We start from the raw sequence: 22032 nt of genomic DNA on the forward strand, positions 1-22032 counted from the left end.
AAAACACTATCAGTTACAATCACTCAAAAAAAACCACCACAAACAAAAAGAAATAAATCTAACAAAACATTTACATAACTTATATACCAAAAACTACAGAATATTGATGACAAAAATCAAAGCTCTAAATATAGGGAGAGATATGGCATGTTCATGGATCAGAAGATTCAGTTCTCCCCAGTTTGATCTCCAGGTTTCACACAATTCCGATCAAAATCCCAGCAATATTTCTTGTAACTAGAGACAAGGTTATTCTAAATGCATATGGAAAGGCAAAGGACTAAAACAGTTTAAAATGTTTTGAAAAAAACAACCATAGTAGAGGAATCAGTCTATCCTATCTCAAGACTTAATTACCCTATTTCAACTTTCAAGTAACTACTGGCAAAGGAATAGACACATACACCAATGGAAAAGAGAGAATCCAGAAATAGATCCACACAGATATGTCCAATTGATCTTGGGAAAAGGTGTAAAGGCAATTCAATGGAGGATAGACTTTTCAACAAATGGTGCTAGACCAACTGGACATTCATACACTAAGCATGAACCTTCAACTAATCCTCGCTTTTTTTAGCTCAATTTTAACTCCAAATAGATCACAGACTTAAATGTAAAACATAAAACCATGAAACTTTTTTTTAAAAAAGATTATTTATTTTAGAGAGAGAGTGGGGGGGAGGGGGAGAAGGAGAGAGAATCTCAAGCAGACTCCCCACTAAGCACAGGGCCTGATGTGGCGCTCCATCTCACGACCCTGAGATCATGACCTGAGCTGAAATCAAGAGTCGGACGCTCAACTGACTGCTGCACCACCCAGGCACCACAAACCATGAAACCTCTAGTACAAAACACAGGAGAAAATCTCTGGGATCTAGAGCTATTCAAAGCATTCTCAGACTTGACACCAAAAAGCAAGATCCATAAAAGGAAAAATGATAAACAACTTTATCAAAACTAAAAACTTCTGCTACATACAAGACCCTGTATGATATTGTGATTTATAATAAGAAATATATATATATGTATCTGGTCTTCATCCACTTTCTTAAAGCTCCTAAACCCCTTAAAATTTCCTATGTGAAGAAGTTGTAGAGGTGTCTCTTGTTAACAAAGTAACTTTCAGACCCCACCTAAGGACTGGAGACTGCTTGACAGAGGAACCAACCATGTGACCAGAGAGCTGGAATTTTCACAGTCCCACCCTAGAGGAAAAGGGGACTGGAAGTTGGCTCAATCATCAAGGCTAATGATTTAATCATACCTATATGTTATGAAGCCTCTGTTAAAAACTCAAAAGCATGGGTTCAAAGAGCCTCCAGGTTGGTGAACACATGGAGATTCAGGGAGAATGGCGTGCCTGGAGAGAGCATGGAAGCTCCATGCCTCTTCCCCATACCTTGCCTTATGCATGCATCTCTTCCATCTGGCCATTCCTGAGTTATATCCTTTTATAAAAAACTGGGAATCTAGTAAGTAAAAGGGTTTCCTGATTACTGTGAGCCACTCTAACAAATTAATGGAACCCAAGAAGGGGTTGTGGGAACCTTGGTCAGAAGCACAGGCAAGGAGCCATCGTGTAGGACTGAACCCTTATCCATGGAATCTGATGCTATCTTCGGGTACGTAGTGTCAGAATTTAGTTGAATTACAGGACATCTAGCTGGTGTCCTAGAACGGCTTGTTGGTGTGGGGGAAAGCCCCCCAGCGCTGGAACTGGGCATGTTAAGTGGATGAGAAGACTACATATTGGGAAAACAATGTTTGCAAATCACATCTTGGTCAAAGGCCTAGTATCTAGAATATATAACAGACTCCCAAAACGCAACAGCATAAAACAGTCCAATTGGATAGAACGTGGCAAAGACATGAAGACTATACCACAGATGATGACATACAGATAACAAATAAGGACATGCAAAGATGTGCAATATCTTCAGCTAACAGGGAAATGAACATTAAAACCACAATCGGGGATCACTACACATCTATCAGAAAGGCTAAAGTAACAACAGTGACAACACCAAGCTGGTGAGGATTCAGAGTAACTGGATCACTCATTTATCACTGGTGAAAATGTTAGATAGTACAGCCACTCTGGAAAACAGTCTGGCCAATTCCTACAAAACTAAACATGACACTAACGTGTGACTGAGCCAACTGTATTGCTGGGCATTTATCCTAAAGAAATGAAGACTTATGTTCACATAATACCCTGTATGCAGCTCATAGCTGCCTCATCCGTAATAGCCAAATATTGGAAACCAGCCGGATGTTCTTCAACAGGTGACTGGCTAAACAAACCATGATACATCCACACCATGGAACACTGCTCATCAACATAAAGGAGCAAACATGCAGCAACCTGCGTGATTCACCAAAGAATTAACCTGAGTGGAATAAAACCGATCTCAGAAGGTTACATACAGCATGATTCTACCTATACAATATTCTTGAAATAACAAAACTATAGAAATGGAAAACATATCAGTGGTTGTCTGAAGTTAGTAAGTGAGCTGGGGCAAGCTCAGAAAAATAAGAGGATTTGTCCAAAAAAAAGGTACAATCAGTGAAACTATCCTTCCGAGAAAGAAACATAAAACCTAGATGTCAAACATTAGAGAAGCTTTCTGAAATGGAAGAGCAACAGATCCTCAAAAACTAAGGTGCCACAAAGACTGCCCTTCCCCTCCCCCAAACACTTCAAAGGCTTTCATACACATCAACTCAATGTGAAAATCCGTGACCAATGACCGTCATTTCAAATAAAGTTTGTGAATCCTTAGAGAAATGAGTACAGTCAAAGGTTTGTAAAATAAATACTGCAAGATTACAAAACCTGAAAGAACATAAAAACAGTAGCTGCCTCTGGGATGAGAAAGGGCCCTGAAGAAGAACAAAGAGGGTTTTCAGACTCTGTAATGCCCTGTTTCTTTTGCATTAGAAAACGGACACAAACGTGACAAAATATTGTTAATTCTTATGGTCAGTATACAGATACAAGTTGCTATGTTTTACATTTTTGTTTTAGAAAACGGACACAAACGTGACAAAATATTGTTAATTCTTATGGTCAGTATACAGATACATGTTGCTATGTTTTACATTTTTGTTTTTCAAAGTTAAAACAAGAAAATTTAAAAAAATAGGGAGACAGAAAGATCTACAGCTCACATTTCTCTGACCTCTATTTTAAGAAGCCTCAGCCAAGTCCATCCCACACAGAAAAACACTTTTCCAAAGAACCATTTAGAAAGCTGATATTTATTGAGTATGGTTTTATATACATCTGTAAATGTATTATTTATATTTTTCTATTTCATTTGTTTTTGTGAAATTACTGTTAACCTTTATGATATGACATGGATTTATAGGAATAAAACCTCATTTTACAATCTGCATACTCTTAAGAAATAAGAGTACAATTCTTGAAGACTTCATTATGTGACTGTTTTTTTAGGAATTGATTCTAGAGTAAGGTGGATACAAGATTGGCAAATAATCACTTAATGTGATAAAAAAATTCTAGGTATTGACATATTATTAAAATAGGACTTTCAATCTTGCTGCTTTAAAAAACATATTTCCCAATAGTTCTCACTGGATAAATTATGCCCCCAAATTCTAATAGAGTAATGAAGTCCTCATAAACCAAGTGTTAAAAAATGATCAAAAACTGTTATTAGCAGGTCCAAATGGCTCAGTAATTTTTTACTCAATGATTTCTGCACTTTGTGAGTCTCCATTTTTTCAGGTTTGAATACAAGGGGGGGAAAAGCTGTTTATAGTATGATGAAATAAAGTATGACCTCAGGATGCATCATCAGAACACAGAACTGATCGAAACAAAGGATAGAGAGCAAAGCTGGGCTAGGAGTGAAAAAGAATACGAAGATTAAGAGACAGTCTACAGGTGGACAAGAGAGAAAATCACTGGAATATATCTAAGGAACTGATGAAGTTTGGGGAAGAGTGAGCCTGCAAATCCCTGGCAAAAGGATTCCCTTTTACAGCTTCTCTAGACTTAAAGACATACATACAAACCACAAGAAACACAAACAGGGGAAGTCATACCTTTCAGGCCTAAAGTCTGCAACTGAAACAGTTTTCCCAGCTCAAAAGGCAGAACTCGTAACAGGTTGTTATTTAAATGGAGTTCCCTGTGGATGTAAAAGTTCCATGTCAGAAGATATATAACCTTTTAACTCATAGCTAAAATCAGCAATATAGTTTCTAAGAATATAATCTTGTAAGAATGACAAAATTGTATAGTATATTCTAATGTCAGTGCATTAGAATATACTATAGTGTGTGTGTGTGTGTGTGTGTGTGTATTACACAGTGAAGTACAGTGCTTCTCAAACGATCGATGGTAAAAAAACAAAACATAACAAAATAACCCCAAACTGCCACAGACCAATACGTTTTTAAAACACAAGGAAAAAATGAATTAGAAAAATGAGATGAGAAAAAAGACAAGACCAACAAAACACAAGCCCTAATTTTTAAAGAGCATTAAATTTAACAGATACAAAACTACTCTCACACACTGTATATGTGACTGCAGGCTGACGACACAGTCTGCAAACGGGCATGGTCCATGCACCACCCCGGGAGCAGCACTGACCCAGCACATGTGGAGTCTACCACACAGCTTTAAGAAAGTGGAAATGAGAAAACAAACTAACATGTGAATTGTTAAAGGAGAATTAAAATGATTGTGTAGCACCAACTGAAAATAGCTTATGTAGCTGCAAAATTAAGTCTATTGTTAACATTTCTCCAAATTGACTAAAGTTTCACTTTAGAAATAATGGCAGCTATACTAACTACCAATGATTATTTTAATGATTTTTTTGGTACAGATAACTACAACTATCAAAGGAATCTCCAGGGGCGCCTGGGTGGCTCAGCCGTTAAGCGTCTGCCTTCGGCTCAGGTCATGATCCCAGGGTCCTGGAATCGAGCCCCGCATCGGGCTCCCTGCTCTGCGGGAAGCTTGCTTCTCCCTCTCCCACTCCCCCTGCTTGTGTTCCCTCTCTCCCTCTGCCTCTGTCAAATAAATAAATAAAATCTTAAAAAAAAAAAAAGGAATCTCCAGTAGGAAAAAAAAAGACCCAACATTGAGACACTTAAATTTCCTCCAATTAAGTTTTATTTATCAATTTTAAATGTAAGTACTACTTCCATAATCCCTGGTTCTTGGAATTTAAATGAACCTTGGTGGGGCGCTTGGGTGGCTGAGTCGTTAAGCGTCTGCCTCCGGCTCAGGTCTTGGTCCCAGGGTCCTGGGATCGAGCCCTACATCGGGCTCCCTGCTCCTCGGGAAGCCTGCTTCTCCCTCTCCCACTCCCCCTGCTTGTGTTCCCTCTCTCTCGCTATGTCTCTGTCAAATAAATAAATAAAATCTTTTAGAAAATAAATAAATGAACCTTGGTTATTACTTAGTGAACCAGAGGTTGGTGAGGCCATAAACTGAACAAGAACAACTAGTTCTAAATAATTTGTTCCCATTTATTTCCACATATATCACATGGGAAAGGAGGTCTTTTAAGGAGATTAAAACTGATCACAGTATATACTCAGTAATTAAGCCTAAAACAATGTCAAAAAGCTGGACTAGGAGCAATAAAGAAACTGTCACAAGGTCCTTATTCCTTTTTACTATGCAGCAAATGGCAGAAGGCAACATATAAGCCAGTGGAATCAGAAAAAAGGCAGGTAACATGAAATGGGGGCAAGATTTTCATTAGGATTAATATAATAACTAGAAATTAGCTTTATATTCAACTTGAGTAGGTTCCATCTACGTTACAAAACAGACATAATAAATAGCAATTACCATTTATTAAATACAGTATGTGTCAGGCAGGGCGCTAGTAGCTTCTTACTCATTCTTTCAGATATATCTAATCTCAGCCCTGGCTAGGTAACTACTATATAGTAACTGTATACAGGACAAAACGCTCAGCAAGGTTAAGGAGCTTGCCCAAATTCACACACCTTGCAAATGGCAAAGTCAGGATTCCAAACTGAACTGTGTGACTTCACAGCCTATCTACCTCCTATACTCCACATTACAGTCCACCAAATCTAATGACTAATTTTAGCTTCTTTCAAGTCCAGACTTTATTACTATCATGCATACAAGCCCAGGGATGGCCAAAAAGTTTTTGCTCATTAGCAATGGTTTCTGGGACCCTGTGTTAGCCATGGTGTGGTGCCCCAGAATTTCAGAAGAAAAAGCACCACAACCATCTGTCATTATGTGGGATAACATAACTGCCTTCTATTTGTTGACCCCCACTTTGTCCAAAAATCTTGTTTAAGAATAAAGTATATTACACAAAATATAGCAATAAAACAAATTTTAGGCAATGAATCTACTGGATTTATTATTTGTTGGTTGACATTCAATTTTCCCAGAAAACTTTATAGTTATGTTTGCTTTCGTTCAAATACCATTTAATTAGTAGTGCTGTTTCCTGGCAAATAAACGCTCTATTTTGTTTTTAGGGGGTATAAAGTCATATAGGAAATCGAATCTGCACACCTGAGTGATACCATGTTTCCGAGTTCTGCCGGTAAACTCCGGATTTTATTAGAGGACAGGTCCAGATATACCAGATTGTGGAGCTTGGCAATGTCTGAAGGAATGCGGGACAGAGAATTGTCACTCAGATGCAAAGCTGTCAAGTGAGTGAGGGACCACAAAGATGAGCTTAAGCTTCTTACTTTTCCTGTAAGAGAAGAAAAAAATGGGGAAAGGATTATATAGTGGTCTCTACAATCTGGTCCCTGAATTAAGGAACATTTAGATGTTTCAATGAGAAATAATTTATCATTTAAAAAATTGTGAGGAAGGGTTTAACAGGAGAAAGCTTACCTATTCTAAGGACAATACACTGTTACGACTAGGTTATAAATTCTCCTTAGCAAACTAAAAAAAAACCTCAACGTTTAGATTGCATCATCATTTTTAAGAGCACAATAGTTAAGACTTTATCCTTTAAGGTTGCCTTAACTATGACATGAAAGAAACGCTACAAATAACTTATACTAATGATAAATCCAGTATTTTAACATGATTAATTTAAAATTTTCCCCCCAAAAATCAAATCCAGTATCTCAGATGCTTTTCCTAGCTATACTCTAGAAAACACAAGAATTCTGACTGAAAACAAAAGGTAAATAATATATTCTCAGCTTAGCGAAGTTTTAAGACCAGGGTACCCAAGTGGTAATTCCATCAAGAATCATGTAACAAAAAAAAAGCTGTACTGAATAATTACAAGTAAAAATACTTGCCCAGAAATATTACAGATATGAAATCATAAATATATGATCAAACAGTAGTAGACACACGATTCAGTAACTAAGAAAAGAATAATTTCTTTCAATGCAACATTAAATCAGTACTTTGGTACATTTTGATAAGATGACAACCATTTCTACAATCCATCTAAGAACTAAGAACTTTCCCCCAATCTCTTTAATGGTCCAGGATCTAGTCTGAGACAGAATGAAACAAACAGATGTAATGGAAACACACTAGTCTTTACGAACTGATTTTCTCTTGGCTGAAAAACCAATCTTGAGACTTCTAATCAAGATGGAGTAACAGGGACCAAATTTACTATCCTACCTGAACAACTACCATACCAGACAATATACATGAATCAACAAATTTCAGAGATCAGACATCAACCAGTGCATAACAGTGACCCCTGAAGGATCACTAACAAGGCAGGCCCTACAACTGTCTCAGCCTGTGGACAACAGCACAGGGAGGGGATCCCGGGGGCAGCACAGTGATCTCCCCCAAGTTCTGGAGACAGAGAAGCCAAGATGACTAGAATTTACAAAGGCAGAGTACCAGAAAGGAGAGAGATGAACAGATAAAGAAGTCTGGAGATGGGAAAAAGGTCCCCCCTCAAGTTTTCAGCTGAGTATTGATCAATATAAAAATGGGAGAAATTGCCTAAGCCAGAGGAACACCCAAAAGGAGTAGAAACAACAATCCCCAGGTTTACACAGAACTGAGGCTAGCTGGTGTTCCCAACTACAAAAGGAAAAGACCTCATAATTCATAAGGTGCTGGACTTAGAAAATCAGCCCTAGACTAGAGACCACTCTGCTCTCACCTAAGAAAGTTAAAAGAGCAAGCCTCAAAAGAATTACACTGATTCTAACTGTATCCCAAAACAAAGCTCAATATAGGTTATAGGAATACAAAAATATGCATCACCCAACAAGGCAAAATTCACAATATCTGGCACCCAATAAAAAAATTACCAGGCATGCAAAAGAGGAAAATAACAGCAATAATGAAGAGAGAAAACAATCAAAACCAGTTAAGAGAGAATGATGATAAAATTAGTAGACAGTTATTGGAAGCTACTGTAACTGTATTCTATACAGTCAGAAACTAGAAGACTAAACTTGTTAACCAGAGATACAAGATAGCATAGACACCCAAACTGAACTTCTAAAAAGTTGAACACCATGTCTAAAATGAAGATACAGCAATAAAATTACCCAAAATGAAACAGAGAGAGAGAAAAATACTGAAAAAATTCACATCCATGGACTCCTCGAAACTTTAAACAGCCTAATATATTTGTAATTGAAGTCCCCAAAACAGGTATGAGTTGGGGACAGAAAAAAAAAAAAACAACTTAAGAAATAAACCCAAAAGACAACTACATATCCACATGCAAAAGAATAAAGTTAAACCCTTACCTCACACCACATACAAAAAGTAACTCAAAAACTCTTGGAAGAAAACAGAGGCATTAATCTTCATGACCTGATAATATGCAATGGTTTATTAGATATGACACTAAATAGCACAAGCAACAAAAAAATATGTTAAATTGTAATTCACCAAAATTAAAACCTTTTGTGCCTCAAAGAACACCATCAACAAAGTGAAAAGACAATCCACAGGAGAAAATATGTGAAAATCATAGATTTATTAAGACATCTGTATCCAGAATATATAAAGAACTGATACAATTCAGTAAAAAAAGACAAATAATTCAATTTAAAAGTGGGCAAAGAACAAACAGGTACTTCTCCAAAGAAGATACACAAGTGGCCAACAAGCACATGAAAAGATGCTCAGTATCGCCAGCCATCAGGGAAAGGCAAATCAAAAAGAACAATGATACACTACTTCATATGCACTAAGAGGACTATAATAAAAAAGACATAGATGATAACAAGTATTGGCAAGGAGTAGAGAAACTGGAACCTTCATACACTGCTGGTAGAAACATAAAGTAATGAAGCCACTTCGGAAAACTGTATGGCAGCTCCTCAAAAAGGTTAAACACAAGTTACCACGTGAGCCAGCAATTCATTCCTACATATATACCCAAAAGAAAGGAAAAAATGAGTCCACACAAAAACTTACACACGAGTATTCATAGCAGAATTATTCTTAAGAGTCATGAAGCAGAAACAATTCAAATGTCCATCAACAGTTCAATGGATAAATAAAATGTGGTATATTCATTCAACAATATATGAAATATTAATACATGCTAAAACATGCATAAATCTTAAAAACATTTTGCTAAATGGAAAAGCTGGTGACCACATATTATGGGATTCGATTTACCTGAAATGTCCAGGAGAGTAACAAATCCACTGAGACAGAAAGAAAGATTAATGTTTACCAAGGGCGGGCTAGTTGAGATGAAATGGGGAATGGCTGCTAATGTGTACAGGGTTTCTTTGGGGACAATGAAAATGCCAAATTGTGGTAATGGGTGCACAATTCTGTGAATATACAAAACCACTAAATGTGCATTTTAAGTGGGTGAATTATGTAAATTATATCTCAAGCTATTACCAAAAAGAAAGAAAAAGAAGTTGATGAAGAGAGGCAGAAAATTCTCCACTTCTGATGAAAAGTATAAACCCAGACACAAAAAGCTCAATGAACCCCAAGTACATGAAAACTCCATGAAGGCACATCTTCATCGTCGGCTTAAAACAAATGATAAACAGAAAATCTTAAGAGCTGTCAGAGGAAAAATAATTACACGGAGAAACAAAGATAAAAAGGTCTGCAGACTTCTACTTGTAAACAATGCAAGAGAGAAGACAGCAGAGCAAAATCTTTAATGTACTGAAAGAAAAAAAATCCTACGAACCTAGCAACCCAGCAAAAATATCTTTCAAAAATGAAGGCAAGTTACAAGATAAAAAGAGCTACGGAGATGGAAGGTAGTGATGGTAGCACAACATTGTAAATGTATTTGATAAAAACCTTCCCACAAACAAGATTCGAGAACCAGAGATGCTCACTGGTGAATACAACCAAACATTTAAGGAAGAACTAGTAACAATGCTACAGATTGATCCAGAAAACTGAAAACAAAAAGATACCTTCCAATTCATTCTATGAGGCAAACATCACTAGTTTACCAAAACCAAATAAAACTAGTACAAAAAAAAAAAAATACAAATCAAATCCAACAATATATTAATAGGATAATGACCAAGTAAGATTTGTGCCAGGAAATCCAAGGTTTGTTAAACGTTTGGGGAAAAAAAAATGATTCAAAAAACTTTTCTTAGAAAAGAGAATCATCTACGTAAATAGAAAAACACCTGACAAAATCAACATTTAAAATCAGCACTTAATCAAATCAAATCATGAATTAAATTTAAAAAAAAAAGCTCTCTCAGTAAGCTAAGAATAGAACAGAACTTCTTCAATCTTGACAAAGGGCATCAATAAGAAGGTTAGTGGGAAGGGAATAAATGTTTTCTTCCTAAGATCAGAAACAAAGCAAGATATGTTCCACTATCACCACTCCCATTCAAATTACGCTGGAAGTTTCAGCCAATGCAATAAGACAAGAAAAATTTAAAGGTGGAAAGACAGAAGTCATGTTTATCTGCAAACGGCACAATCATCTATGTAAAATCCTAAGAATCTACAAAAATACTACTAATAAGCGAGTCTAGCAAGGTTGCAGAATAAAGTATCAATATACAAAATATCTACTGTATTTTTATATATAGCAACACACAATCAGAAACTGGTATTTAAAATAACATTTACAACAGAACGAAAATTATGAAACAGAGGCAAATCTGACCCCCCAAAAATGTGCAGGACCTGTGTACTAAGAACTATAAAACACCCTGAAAGAAATCCAAGAAGTCCTAAGTAAGTAAAGAGATACACAGTGTTCACAGATCAGAAGATTCAGTATCATTAAGATAATTATATCTCCCCAAACTGATTTACAGAGAGTCAACACAGTCACAATCAAAATGCCAGCATGTCTGAAACTGGCAAGCTGATTCTAAAATTCACATGGAAATTCAAAGGCCTTACAAAATTCAAAACAACTTTGAAAAATAAGAAAGCTGGAAGACTAACACTACCTGAGTTTAGAACTTATTTTTTTTTTTAATATTTTATTTATTTGTCAGAGAGAGAGCACAAGCAGCGGGAGAAGCAGAGGGAGAGAGAGAAGCAGGCTCCCCACTGGGCAGGGAGCCCAATGGTGGGGCTCGATCCCAGAACCCTGGGATCATGACCTGAGCTGAGGGCAGTCACTTAACCAACTGAGCCCTACCCGGGTGCCCCCTGATTTTAGAACTTATTATATAAAGAACTCTCAAAACTCAATAATTAACAACCCAATTTTCAAAGATTCAAGATTTTATTTATTTATTAGAAAGAGCACGTGAGAGAAAGAGCGGGAGAGGGAGAAGCAGACTTCCTGCTGAGCAGGGAGCCCAATCCCAGGACCCTCAGGATCAGGACCTGAGCCCCCAGGCTCCCACAACCCAATTTTCAAAACAGGTAAAACATTTGAACAGACACTTCACCAAAGATGACATAAACATGGCATATAATCACATGAAAAAAATGCTCAACATCAGCATCGTTAGGGAAATGCAAATTAAAACCACAATTAGATACCACTAGCAAGGTTGTAAAATAAAGTACGCACCCAAAAGAATGGCTAAAACTAAAAAGGCTCACCTTGCCAAGTGTTGGTGAGGATATGGATCAAAGATATCTAGTAGGAATGTAAAATAAGAAAAACTCTGCAAAAACAGTTTGAGTTTTTTAAAAAACCTTAACTTCCTGATGATCAGTTTCATTCTTATGTATTTGCCTAAGAGAAAGAAGTTACACCCTCTACAAAGAATTGTACATAAATGTAGCTTTATTTGTAATAGCCAAATACTAGAAACGATCCAAATATGTTCAACAACAAGTAAATGGATAAACTAACGCTGCATGTCCAAATAATGGAATAGTAATAAAAAGAATGAACTATTAAAAACTCAACTGAGTGGATGAATTATCAAAATAAGTAGAGAAGCTAGACCAAAAAGAAAAAAAGGACATACTGTATCACTTCCTTTATATAAAAATTCTACAAAATGTAAACCAATCCAGAAGAGTGGTTGCCTGGGATCGGGGAAGGGGATGGAGAAATGAAGGAGGTAGGGGAAAGGAATTACAAATCTGGGGGAATGATGGATATGTTCCTTGAATGTGGTGATGGTTTCAAAGATGTATACATAGATCCAAATATAGCATCACATCATTCACTTGGCATACATGCAGATTATTACATGTCAACTATAACTCAATACAGCTGTGTAACAAAATCTATCTTGATCTGAGAAAGTGTCTTTCCTTACTGTATAAAAATTAGAATTTACAGCATAGCCTATTTGTAAAACAAATTTATTTACTTTTTAGTTCATAAAACTAAAGCACACAGCTAATACTCAATATAAATACTTAAAACATCACAAACTATTGAGTACATGTTTTGCATGTGTTTCATCCTCAAGACACAACTTAACAAAAAAAGGTAGAAGGACTTGAGAAATGCATTTTTATACCTGAACTTAATAGGAAGGATACAAAATTCTCAATCAAGAAGGTAACCAGAAAGGAAACCAAGAAGTCTGTGAAGAAGGGAAGGGGGGGGGTGTGGGAATCAAGTATAAGGAATCATGTATAAATGTATCAATCATACAGGGCTGAAGGGAGAGGGAAGACTCAGATCTCTACCATATACAGAGAAGTAAAACTGAAATAAATCTCTAAATGCCAAAAAACCAGAAAAGTAATGGAAGACAATATTTCTAAACATAACTCAAATCCTAGAATCCAAAAATGAAAACACAATTCATTTAAATTCAAAACCTCTATAATGTGGAGATGCCACCACGTATGGCAGTCAAAGAGATAACATTCATTTATTCAGTCAACTTTCAGTGACTGGTGTGCTGGTGTGGGGACAGAATGGTAAATACAAAGTCCCTACACTCAGGATTTTTTATGTGAGGTCCATGATGAAAAATAAAAAGTAAAACAAAATTAGGAAAATGAACAACAGATAAGAACAAGTAAATTATTCAAGAACAAACAAAAGGGTCAGTTATAAAAAAAAAAGGTTGATTTCAGTAATAAAACATATGCAAATTTAAACAATAAAATATTCATTTCTACTTAGGCAAATAGCAAAATAAGATTAGTATCCAGTATCCACAAGGCTAAGAGGGTTAACAGATACACTCATTCATTATGGGGAAACTACCACTATATTTTGAAACCAATCCTACTGGTTTCCTACTAAAAGTTTAAATATGAATATCCTTTGCCCCACCACAATTCCTCAATTAGATAAATCTCTACTGGTGGAACTATGTAATCCAAGAAATTAAGGTCTCTAATTTTTGAGAGAGGTCAATGAACAAAAGACAGTTACCTTTTGAAATTCTGAGGTTATCTACTTACTTCTCCATAAAATTGTACATTTTCATACGCACCGAAAAATTTACATTCAATTTTAAGCAGCTTTGTGACTTGAGAAATGCAGAGATTATCCTGACCTAAATTAAGAGGTGTGTTTTGAGAAGTAATTCCATTCTAAAGTGTCCAGAATCCTTTATTGTTAAATACCAGGAGACAGGGGGAATCTAAATAGCGTTCCCTGAAATCAGAGGGGTGATCAGCAAACACTGAAGGGACCAGGTGTAATTAACATACCTATGAAGAAATCAAAATTATTACCACCACATACGTAGATTTAGAAAAAAACAAGAAAAAATCTTGAGTGAATCTCTAAAACTGGCATTTTAGAAGAGCAATTACAGTTGATCTCCATTTTTCCTAGACTCTGTATTTGTGAATTCTACTCCCTCAAGTTTACTTATAAACCCAAAAGCAACTCCTGTAGCTCTGTCACTCATTCACAAACAGGCAGAATAGCAAAAACAGTAGTCACCCAGAACAGTTCTGAGATGAGGTCCAACAAGGCAACACTCTGGCCTCTTGCTCCACCTTTCACAAAGTGAAAAAGTGTCTTATACACTATTGAGTGCCACAGTTTTTGCATATTTGTGCTTTCTGTGGGTGATTTGGGGTTTACATGGCCCCCAAGCATGATGCTGAAATGCTAAGTGCAAGGCTGTGATGTGCCCAGTGTTTTAGGTAAGCTGCCTTCAGGCATCAGTTACAGTGTCCACGTGTTTAAGGTTAAGGAGCTGACGATATACATTAAATAAGGTGTCTTCAAACCTAACACAAGGGATGCCTGGGTGGCTCAGTTGGTTAAGCATCTGCCTTCGGCTCAGGTCGTGATCCAAGGGTGCTGGGATCGAGTCCTGCATCGGGCTCCTTGCTCAGTGGGGAGCCTGCTTATCCCTCTGCCTGCCCCTTCTCCTGCCTGTGCTCACTCTGACAAATAAATAAAATCTTTAAAAAAAATAAATAAATAAACCTAATACAAGCTTACGTATTGATCAGCTGATGAAAATGTTGTGGCCATAAGTTCACAGGAACCTAACCACGGATCTCCTACGGGAGCAAGTATCTGGTAACACTATCCTCCAGGTGACTACACAGAACTTAACCACTGTGAGTAACAAGACTCCACTATAATTGGAAAAGGTGGCCAGTTGAAATTTTCCCCACTCACAACTCCTGATGAAGTCAGAGACCAGGATTTCAGGCTCGTAGCTAGGTAAACGGCAACTTCAGAAAAGGAAGACTGTGTTGTAAGAATGGCAAACTGGATTACAAGGGAGAAAAGGGCCCCAATTAAGTTACATGAATTACAGGAAGGGCACTAAGGAGAACAGTTGGCAGATCAAATACCCTGATAGTGCTTAATTTAAACACTGTAAAGTTGATGGGGAAGGAAATGTACTTAACACACCAAAGCATGTGAGTTAACAAATGGAAGTTCCGATCCATGAAGGAAAACACAACTGCAAAGGTACACTCATTAAGCTTTGGTGGAAAGGAATTCCAGTCTTAAATGCAATGAAAGAATGCAGCTTGCTCAAATTTAACACTAGCTTAAGTAAAATAAGGTTAGACAGGAAGGTAAAAAGCCTAGAACCTGAGAATGGAAAGACTGAGGCAAGTATTAGGAAACAGAAAGCAAGAGAAAGGTGAGGCTCTCAGGTTCGACAGAGAACAACTGCTGCGGTGTGATGCAGATGACCACAGGGACGCACTCGCATCAGCGGACTCCCGCTGCAGTCTGTGCTCTACCGCCAAGGAGCTCTACCATTTAGTAACTGTTTGACCCCAGCAAAAGGAAATGTTTGTTGCAAAGCTCAGTGACTAACACCTAACCAGTTATGCCCCTCATGCTTTTCTAAAAAACTTAATTTTTTTAAAGATTTTATTTTTAAGTAATCTCCACACCCAGCTTAGGGGCTTGAACTCACAACCCCAAGATAGAGAGTCACGTGATCCATCGACTGAGCCAGCCTGGTGCCCAGTTAATAAATTTACTTTTTAAACGAACATGCTTTAAATAGTTCAGCACTGTTTAAAAATACTAAAATTCCATCACCCAGTGTAACTACCATTACATCACATTCGTGTTAATATAAAAAAATAAACAGGAATCAAAGTGAGTCGAACTATACATGATTCTTTAATGTGATTTTAAAAAGAAAAAAGTGAAAAAATGATGGAATGATAAGACTGTCAAACTTTTTTTTGCTATAAAAGATTTTCTAACACCGATCTAAGGTTAAGAGAGATTCTAAAAACATTAAAGGTTAGAATCCTTACAGTTTTAACTGCATGTTTCGCTTTTAAACTTGATTCCCTACAATGAAAGGGAAATAGATCATTTTACACTTCCCCCATCCACTCATTACCTACTTTTTCATTATCAAAAGTTCATATCATCTCCAAGGAAGATAAACAAACGGCCAATAAACACATGCAAGGATGCTCCATTTCATGAGCCATCAGGGAAATGCTAATGAAAACCACAATGAAATACTTCTTTTACCCCCACTAAGACGGCTAAATCAAAAAGACAGATGTAACAACTGTTGCCAAGGAGTGGAGAAATTAGAACCCTCCTAACAAGTCTGGTTTAGAATGTAGAATGATGCAGAAACTTTAGAAAACAGTCTGGCAGTTACTCAAAAAGTTAAGCATTTACCATATGATACAGTAATTCTACTCCTAAGTATCTACCTGAGAGAAATGAAAACGCCCACATAAAAACCTGTACACAACTGTTCAGAGCAGCATTATTCTTTAGAGCCAAAAAGTACAAACAATCTGTGCTATTTTGATTTATAACAAGAAATACATATTTGAGCCACCTGGGTGGCTCAGTCAGTTAAGCATCTGACTCTTGGTTTCAGCTCAAGTCATGATCTCAGGGTCCTGCGACTGAGCCCCATGTTGGGCTCCCTGCTCAGCACGGAGTCTGCTTGTCCCTCTCCCTCCCACTTGCCCGCACTCTCTCTCTTCTCTCCTTCTCTCCAATAAATACATAAAATCTTTAAAAAAAGAAAGAAAGAAAGAAATATACATTTGGTCTTCACCTCTGTTTCCAGCACGGAGCTCCTAAAACCCCCAGAATTTCCTAAGTGATTGAGCAGTAAAGTGTCTTTTGTTATCATAGGTGCCCTTCCAAGGACACCAGAGTTTAACGTTAAATGAGGTGACTTTTTTAAAGCCCCCACGAATGGGGGCTGGTTGCCAGGGAAGCCAATCAGGATAAGAGGGTTGAAACTTTCAGTCCCTCACCAAGCCCCTTCTCCCCCTCCCCCAACAACAACCAGGGAGGAGAGGAGGCAGGAGGTTAGATCAATCACCAGATTTAATCAACCGTGCCTAATGAAGACTCTGAAAGAATCCCTCAACTATGGAGTTCTGCACTTCCAAGATGAAGAATACAGGGAGGTATGGTGAGGGGTCTAGAAAGAGCATGGAAGTTTCTCGTCTGTTCCCTACACCCTGCCCTATGCATCTCTTCCATTTGGCTGTTCTTGAGTTTTTATAATAAACTAGTCATCTAGTAAGTAAACTCTTTTCCTGGTTCTGTTGAGCCGATACAGCAAATGAAACCCAAGGAGGGGTTCCTGGGAAGGTCTGGGTTTAGAGCTCCTCAGTCAGAAGCACAAGTAACAACCTGGACCTGTGACTACTATCTGAAGTTGGGGGGAACAGTCCCATGGGACTGAACCTGTAACCTGAACCAACTACTGTCAGAATTGAGATGGTGTCAGAGAATTGCTGGATGTGTGGAAAACCCACACATCCAGTGTCGAAGTGAAGGAGGGCTGTAACAGAGTACTGAGAGTAGAGGAGACACACAAGAGTGTGTCCTTCCACAGATAAATAATGGCATGATAGCCGCACATGGAATATTATTCAGCCACTCAAAGGAATGGAGTACTGACCCCTGCTACAACACGGATGAATCTTGAGAACATTATGCTAATGAAAGAAGGCAGGCACAAAGACCACATGTATGATTCCATGCATATGAAATATTCACAACAGGCAAATCTACAAATGTAGAAAATAAATTACTGGTTACCTAGGGCTAGGGGATTGGTGGGAAATGGGAAGTGACTGCTAATGAGTTCAGGGTTTCTGCTGGGGTGCTAAAAATGTTTTCAAAGTGACTGTGGTAATGGTTGCACAACTCTGTGAATACACTAAAACCCCCTCAACTGTGCACTTTACTGAGTGAATTGAAGGGTATGTGAATTCTATCTCAATAAGACTGTTACATAAAAGAAAAATTTTACAGCATAACAAAGAACAAACAAAATTACAGACAGACAACAATAATTCGTATGTGTACAATAGTCAGATGAAAAAATAACAGAAGACCCTATTTATAATAAGAATCAGAAAATAAAATACCTAGGAATAAATTTAATAAGAAGTATATTATCCTTAAGGATACAAAAAGGACAAACAGAAAGATTCCTATAAATCATCCTAATTTATAAAACAACAGGATCATGATAAAAATGCCAGGACTAGGTAAGTTGATTCTGAATTTCATTATTTAAAAAAAAATAGTCAAGTATCATCTGTCAAAATTATAAAGGTATATACCCTTTTGACCTACAGATGTATTAGAAGAGATGCAAACCAATCTACAAGGTTATTCACTGTAGCTCTGTTTGTCACGGACTGACCATCACTATAGTACTACTTAAATTACAGTGACAGAAATATTATGGTTACAGGAGAGCTGTCTATATCCTTATTTAAAATAGAAATCTCTCCACAATACAATACTACATGAAAAAAAAAAAGCACAGTGCAGAAATATGTATATATTCTCTTTTGAATTAAAAATTAGGTGTGGAATAAGAATCTGTATTTGTATATGCACAGAAGGACTCCAGAAGAATACAGAAGAACCTACTAACCCTGTGTGTGAATGCATTAAGCATGTGCATGCTGGGAAGTGTAATGGGGGAGGGGGGGTGAAAGGGAGACCTCCACTGTATGCTTTTTTAGGTTCTCCACGTCCCCTCTTCCTGAGATGTCCTTAACTCCACTTTCCCCTGGCTAGTATCATTAACTTAGTAGTCAGCTATTCTAGGATGCTTTCCCTGATCCTGCCAGGCTGGCTAAGACCGTCTTAAAAGAAAAGATAATAGGTCAGGCTTTTTGTCCTGTATTTATCATGGTTTTACAATCATCTTCTTGTGGGAGTCTTCTCCTACAGCCTGTAAGACTCCTGAAATCTTAACGTCCCATCACCTACCTCATCAGAAGTTTCAGAATCAATGAGTGAATAACATGTAAGTGATTTCTAGTAAGTACGTGATGGCCTCAAAACTCCTATTCCAGATGTCCTGCCTCCACTTGAGTTTCCCTCCTCTCCTGTTTCCCTGTCCCCACTCTAAACTTCCACAAAGCAGACACCAGGGTCACCCAGAGGGCAGACAGCTGCATAAGCTGATGACATATGGAAAGCTGCTTGACTCTGGAGTGACATTTACCAAAAGTTACACTTACCAAAAAGAGCTAAATGTAATATTCTCTTTAAAAAAATCAGAAGAATGTGATCCAGAATTTGAGAGACAGGGTCTACCACTCTTCCATGGGAAAACATGAATAGAGCTCACTCAAACTAAACTCAAACTCAACTGAAGCCTTCAAAATGTCAGAAAATGTCACAAACTAGAAAAGGCTAACGTGTGGCTCTGTACCTACGGCACCTGATTGTGGTGTCATTTAAAGACTACCGAGGAGGCCTGCCACCATCCGCCAGGGACGCAGCACCTGCGCCTGCTCTTCTGGGTGCCCTGCAGGCCAAGGTGCCAGAGGACGGGCTGAGAACAGCGGTCGCCATCTGCTAGCTCAAGTGGCTGCCCCGGGGCGGCTACTCTTCTACCGAGGACGCACCTCCAACTGGTGCTGGACCAGCGGTGCGTGGCCAACACCAAGGAGCATGAGCAGATAAAAAAATTTCAACCTTGGTTTTGCCAAGCTGAAGACACTTGTGCCATTTCTTCCCCAAAGCAGGAAACCTAGCAAAGCTGATATCCTTCAAGGTGCCACTGAGTACACACAAGTTCTCAGTGATGTTTTCAGAGGAGCCAAAGACTCTGAGACACAAAATCCAGATCATCAGGACTACAGCAACCATCTTCTGAACCACATATCCTTGGCTAGAAATCCAGCGAGAAACATCACCCAGGAGGCCAGCTGTACTGTGGGCGTGAAGAGCGGGGAGGAAAGGCCCAGGGCAGACGGCGGCAGCGGCGAGTCAGCGTATGCGTGTCACCAGAGCGTGAGGTCTATGACTGCAGGTATCTCCCCAACCAGGAGTATGGAGAGATTCCTAAAAGTGGAAGCCCTGAGTCACAGGCTCCCCCAAGTATGAAAAGTGAAAAGGCCAGTTCAGGGCTACCTTCTAGAGACAAATATATACAGTCTTGAAAATGGGGGGAAAAAAAAAGACTAGCCCCTTTCCCTTGGAAGGTTCCTGAGTGTGGCTCTGGTTAGTATGTTTTTCCCTACCCTCCACTGCCAGCTCAAGGGCCTGGAACAAGTAGCTGTTCTGGGCTAGGCGTACCTCAAAAGCAGGCAATTACAAGGCTGCCACCATGCAATGAAACAAGAGAAACATGAAAATTGTTTGGTATCTGCAGATTCTTTAGGCAGAATTTAAAAATTTGTATGCATCTGAATTTCAGCTTCCTGTAACAAGAGAGTAATTTGTTGTTGACCAATCATCCTCCTGAGAGAAAGAAAAACTAGATGAAAATAGGGTACAAAACACAAAAATAAATTTGAAAGCACTGGAGAACTACAAAGACAGCAAAGAAATGAGAGAGAAAGAAGTGAGAAGAGGAGCAAAGAGAAGTAGTAGTCAGGACAGATCCCACATTACCTTTGGCAAATATGGAGAATCACAAGCAGCAAAGGCAAGTATGTGAGGCGAAAACAGAGACGCTGAGGAGCTAAAAGCAAAGCTTTAATCCCTTTTCCACCACTGGGGAAACAACACAGGAATTCAGGAAATACCAAGGAAAAAGACCCTGCTAAACCACCAAGATTCCAGTTAGGACCTACTAATGGAGTAAGTGTGACCTGAAGTAATAAGCCAACCCACTGAACACCTCCCTCAAATGAGATGGATTCCTGATTAGATGATGGGGAGCCGCTCCTACCATGACTGCCTGCCAAAGACAAAAGCAAATCCACTCCAAGGGAAGAAAACACCATCCAGACAGACCATCAAATTATTCTACGATTTCCTATAATTCCCAGCATTCAGTGAAACTTACCAAAGGACGGAAAACCAAAAGAAAAAGAGAAACAACAAAACAGAACTCCCAGGAGATTCAGATACTAGACTTACCAAACACAATCTTTAAAAAAAAACTATATTGGACTTACACTTTAGAGTGACACAGACTGAATTTACCCTCCCACATAAAACAACTAAAAACCAAACAAATATATGAAAAACTGAGTTTCAGACACCACACAGCAGGTAGCACAAGACAATAATCATTGACAGATGGGAAACAAACAATGTGAGCCTTTGAGATTGTTCAGCCTGGACAGTTTCCTCAGAGTAGTGCAGGGGGATGGAACTCAGGTGGAGTCTGGCGGTCTATGCGAACTGAGATGAAGCTGGTAGTCCAGAGACGCCAAGGTGGCTAGAGTTCACAGGGCTCAGTGCCAAAGAGGAGACAGACCCGCACAGATAGAACACTCTAAAGATCTGAGGACCCTCCTGAGTCTTCAGCTGAGTAGTAATAAGCAAATGCATGTGAAGAAAACCTGAGGCCAGAAATGGGGGAGTGAGGACAAACTGAAAAGGGCAAGGGGAACAATCCTTAGGATCAGACATTCCACCAGATGGAAAATTTCATAACTCAGGGAATTTAGAGAGGTGGTACTTAAAAGCAAACCTCGAGAGAATCCAACGGTTTCCAAATGATTTAACTGCATCCCAGAACAAAGCTCAGGAGTATTTACAGGAGTATAAAAACATCCAGCACCCAAAACAGTAAAATTCACAATGCAATGTGTCTAATAAAAAAATACCAGGCATGCAAAAAGAGAGAAAAAGAGAAATGGGTAGGGGGGAGTGGAAAGGAATCAAAGCAACCCAGAAATGAAAAAGATAGAATTAGCAAATAAGGACACTGAAAGTTATTATAACTGTATTACATACCCTCAAAAAGGTGGAGGCAAAATGTTAAGTAAAGGCATGGAAGATT

At 38.3% G+C, this 22032-nt stretch overlaps 1 protein-coding gene and 1 pseudogene across 1 annotated transcript in view; one reads left to right on the forward strand and one right to left on the reverse strand.

Moving 5' to 3' along the window:
• CNOT6 (CCR4-NOT transcription complex subunit 6) overlaps positions 1-22032 on the reverse strand; it is a 59766-nt gene that overhangs the window by 5706 nt on the left and 32028 nt on the right. The window contains exons 3-4 of the mRNA XM_081825626.1: positions 6554-6740; positions 4030-4160 (exon numbers count right to left, since the gene is read on the reverse strand). Of these exons, the coding sequence (XP_081681752.1) occupies positions 4030-4160; positions 6554-6740 (318 nt within the window). The remainder of the gene's footprint in view (positions 1-4029; positions 4161-6553; positions 6741-22032) is intronic.
• LOC102734717 (factor in the germline alpha pseudogene) lies at positions 17187-20180 on the forward strand (annotated as a pseudogene).

This window comes from Leptonychotes weddellii, chromosome 7, assembly GCF_054177405.1.
Source record: "Leptonychotes weddellii isolate Sample4059 chromosome 7, ASM5417740v2, whole genome shotgun sequence".
NCBI lineage: Eukaryota > Metazoa > Chordata > Mammalia > Carnivora > Phocidae > Leptonychotes > Leptonychotes weddellii.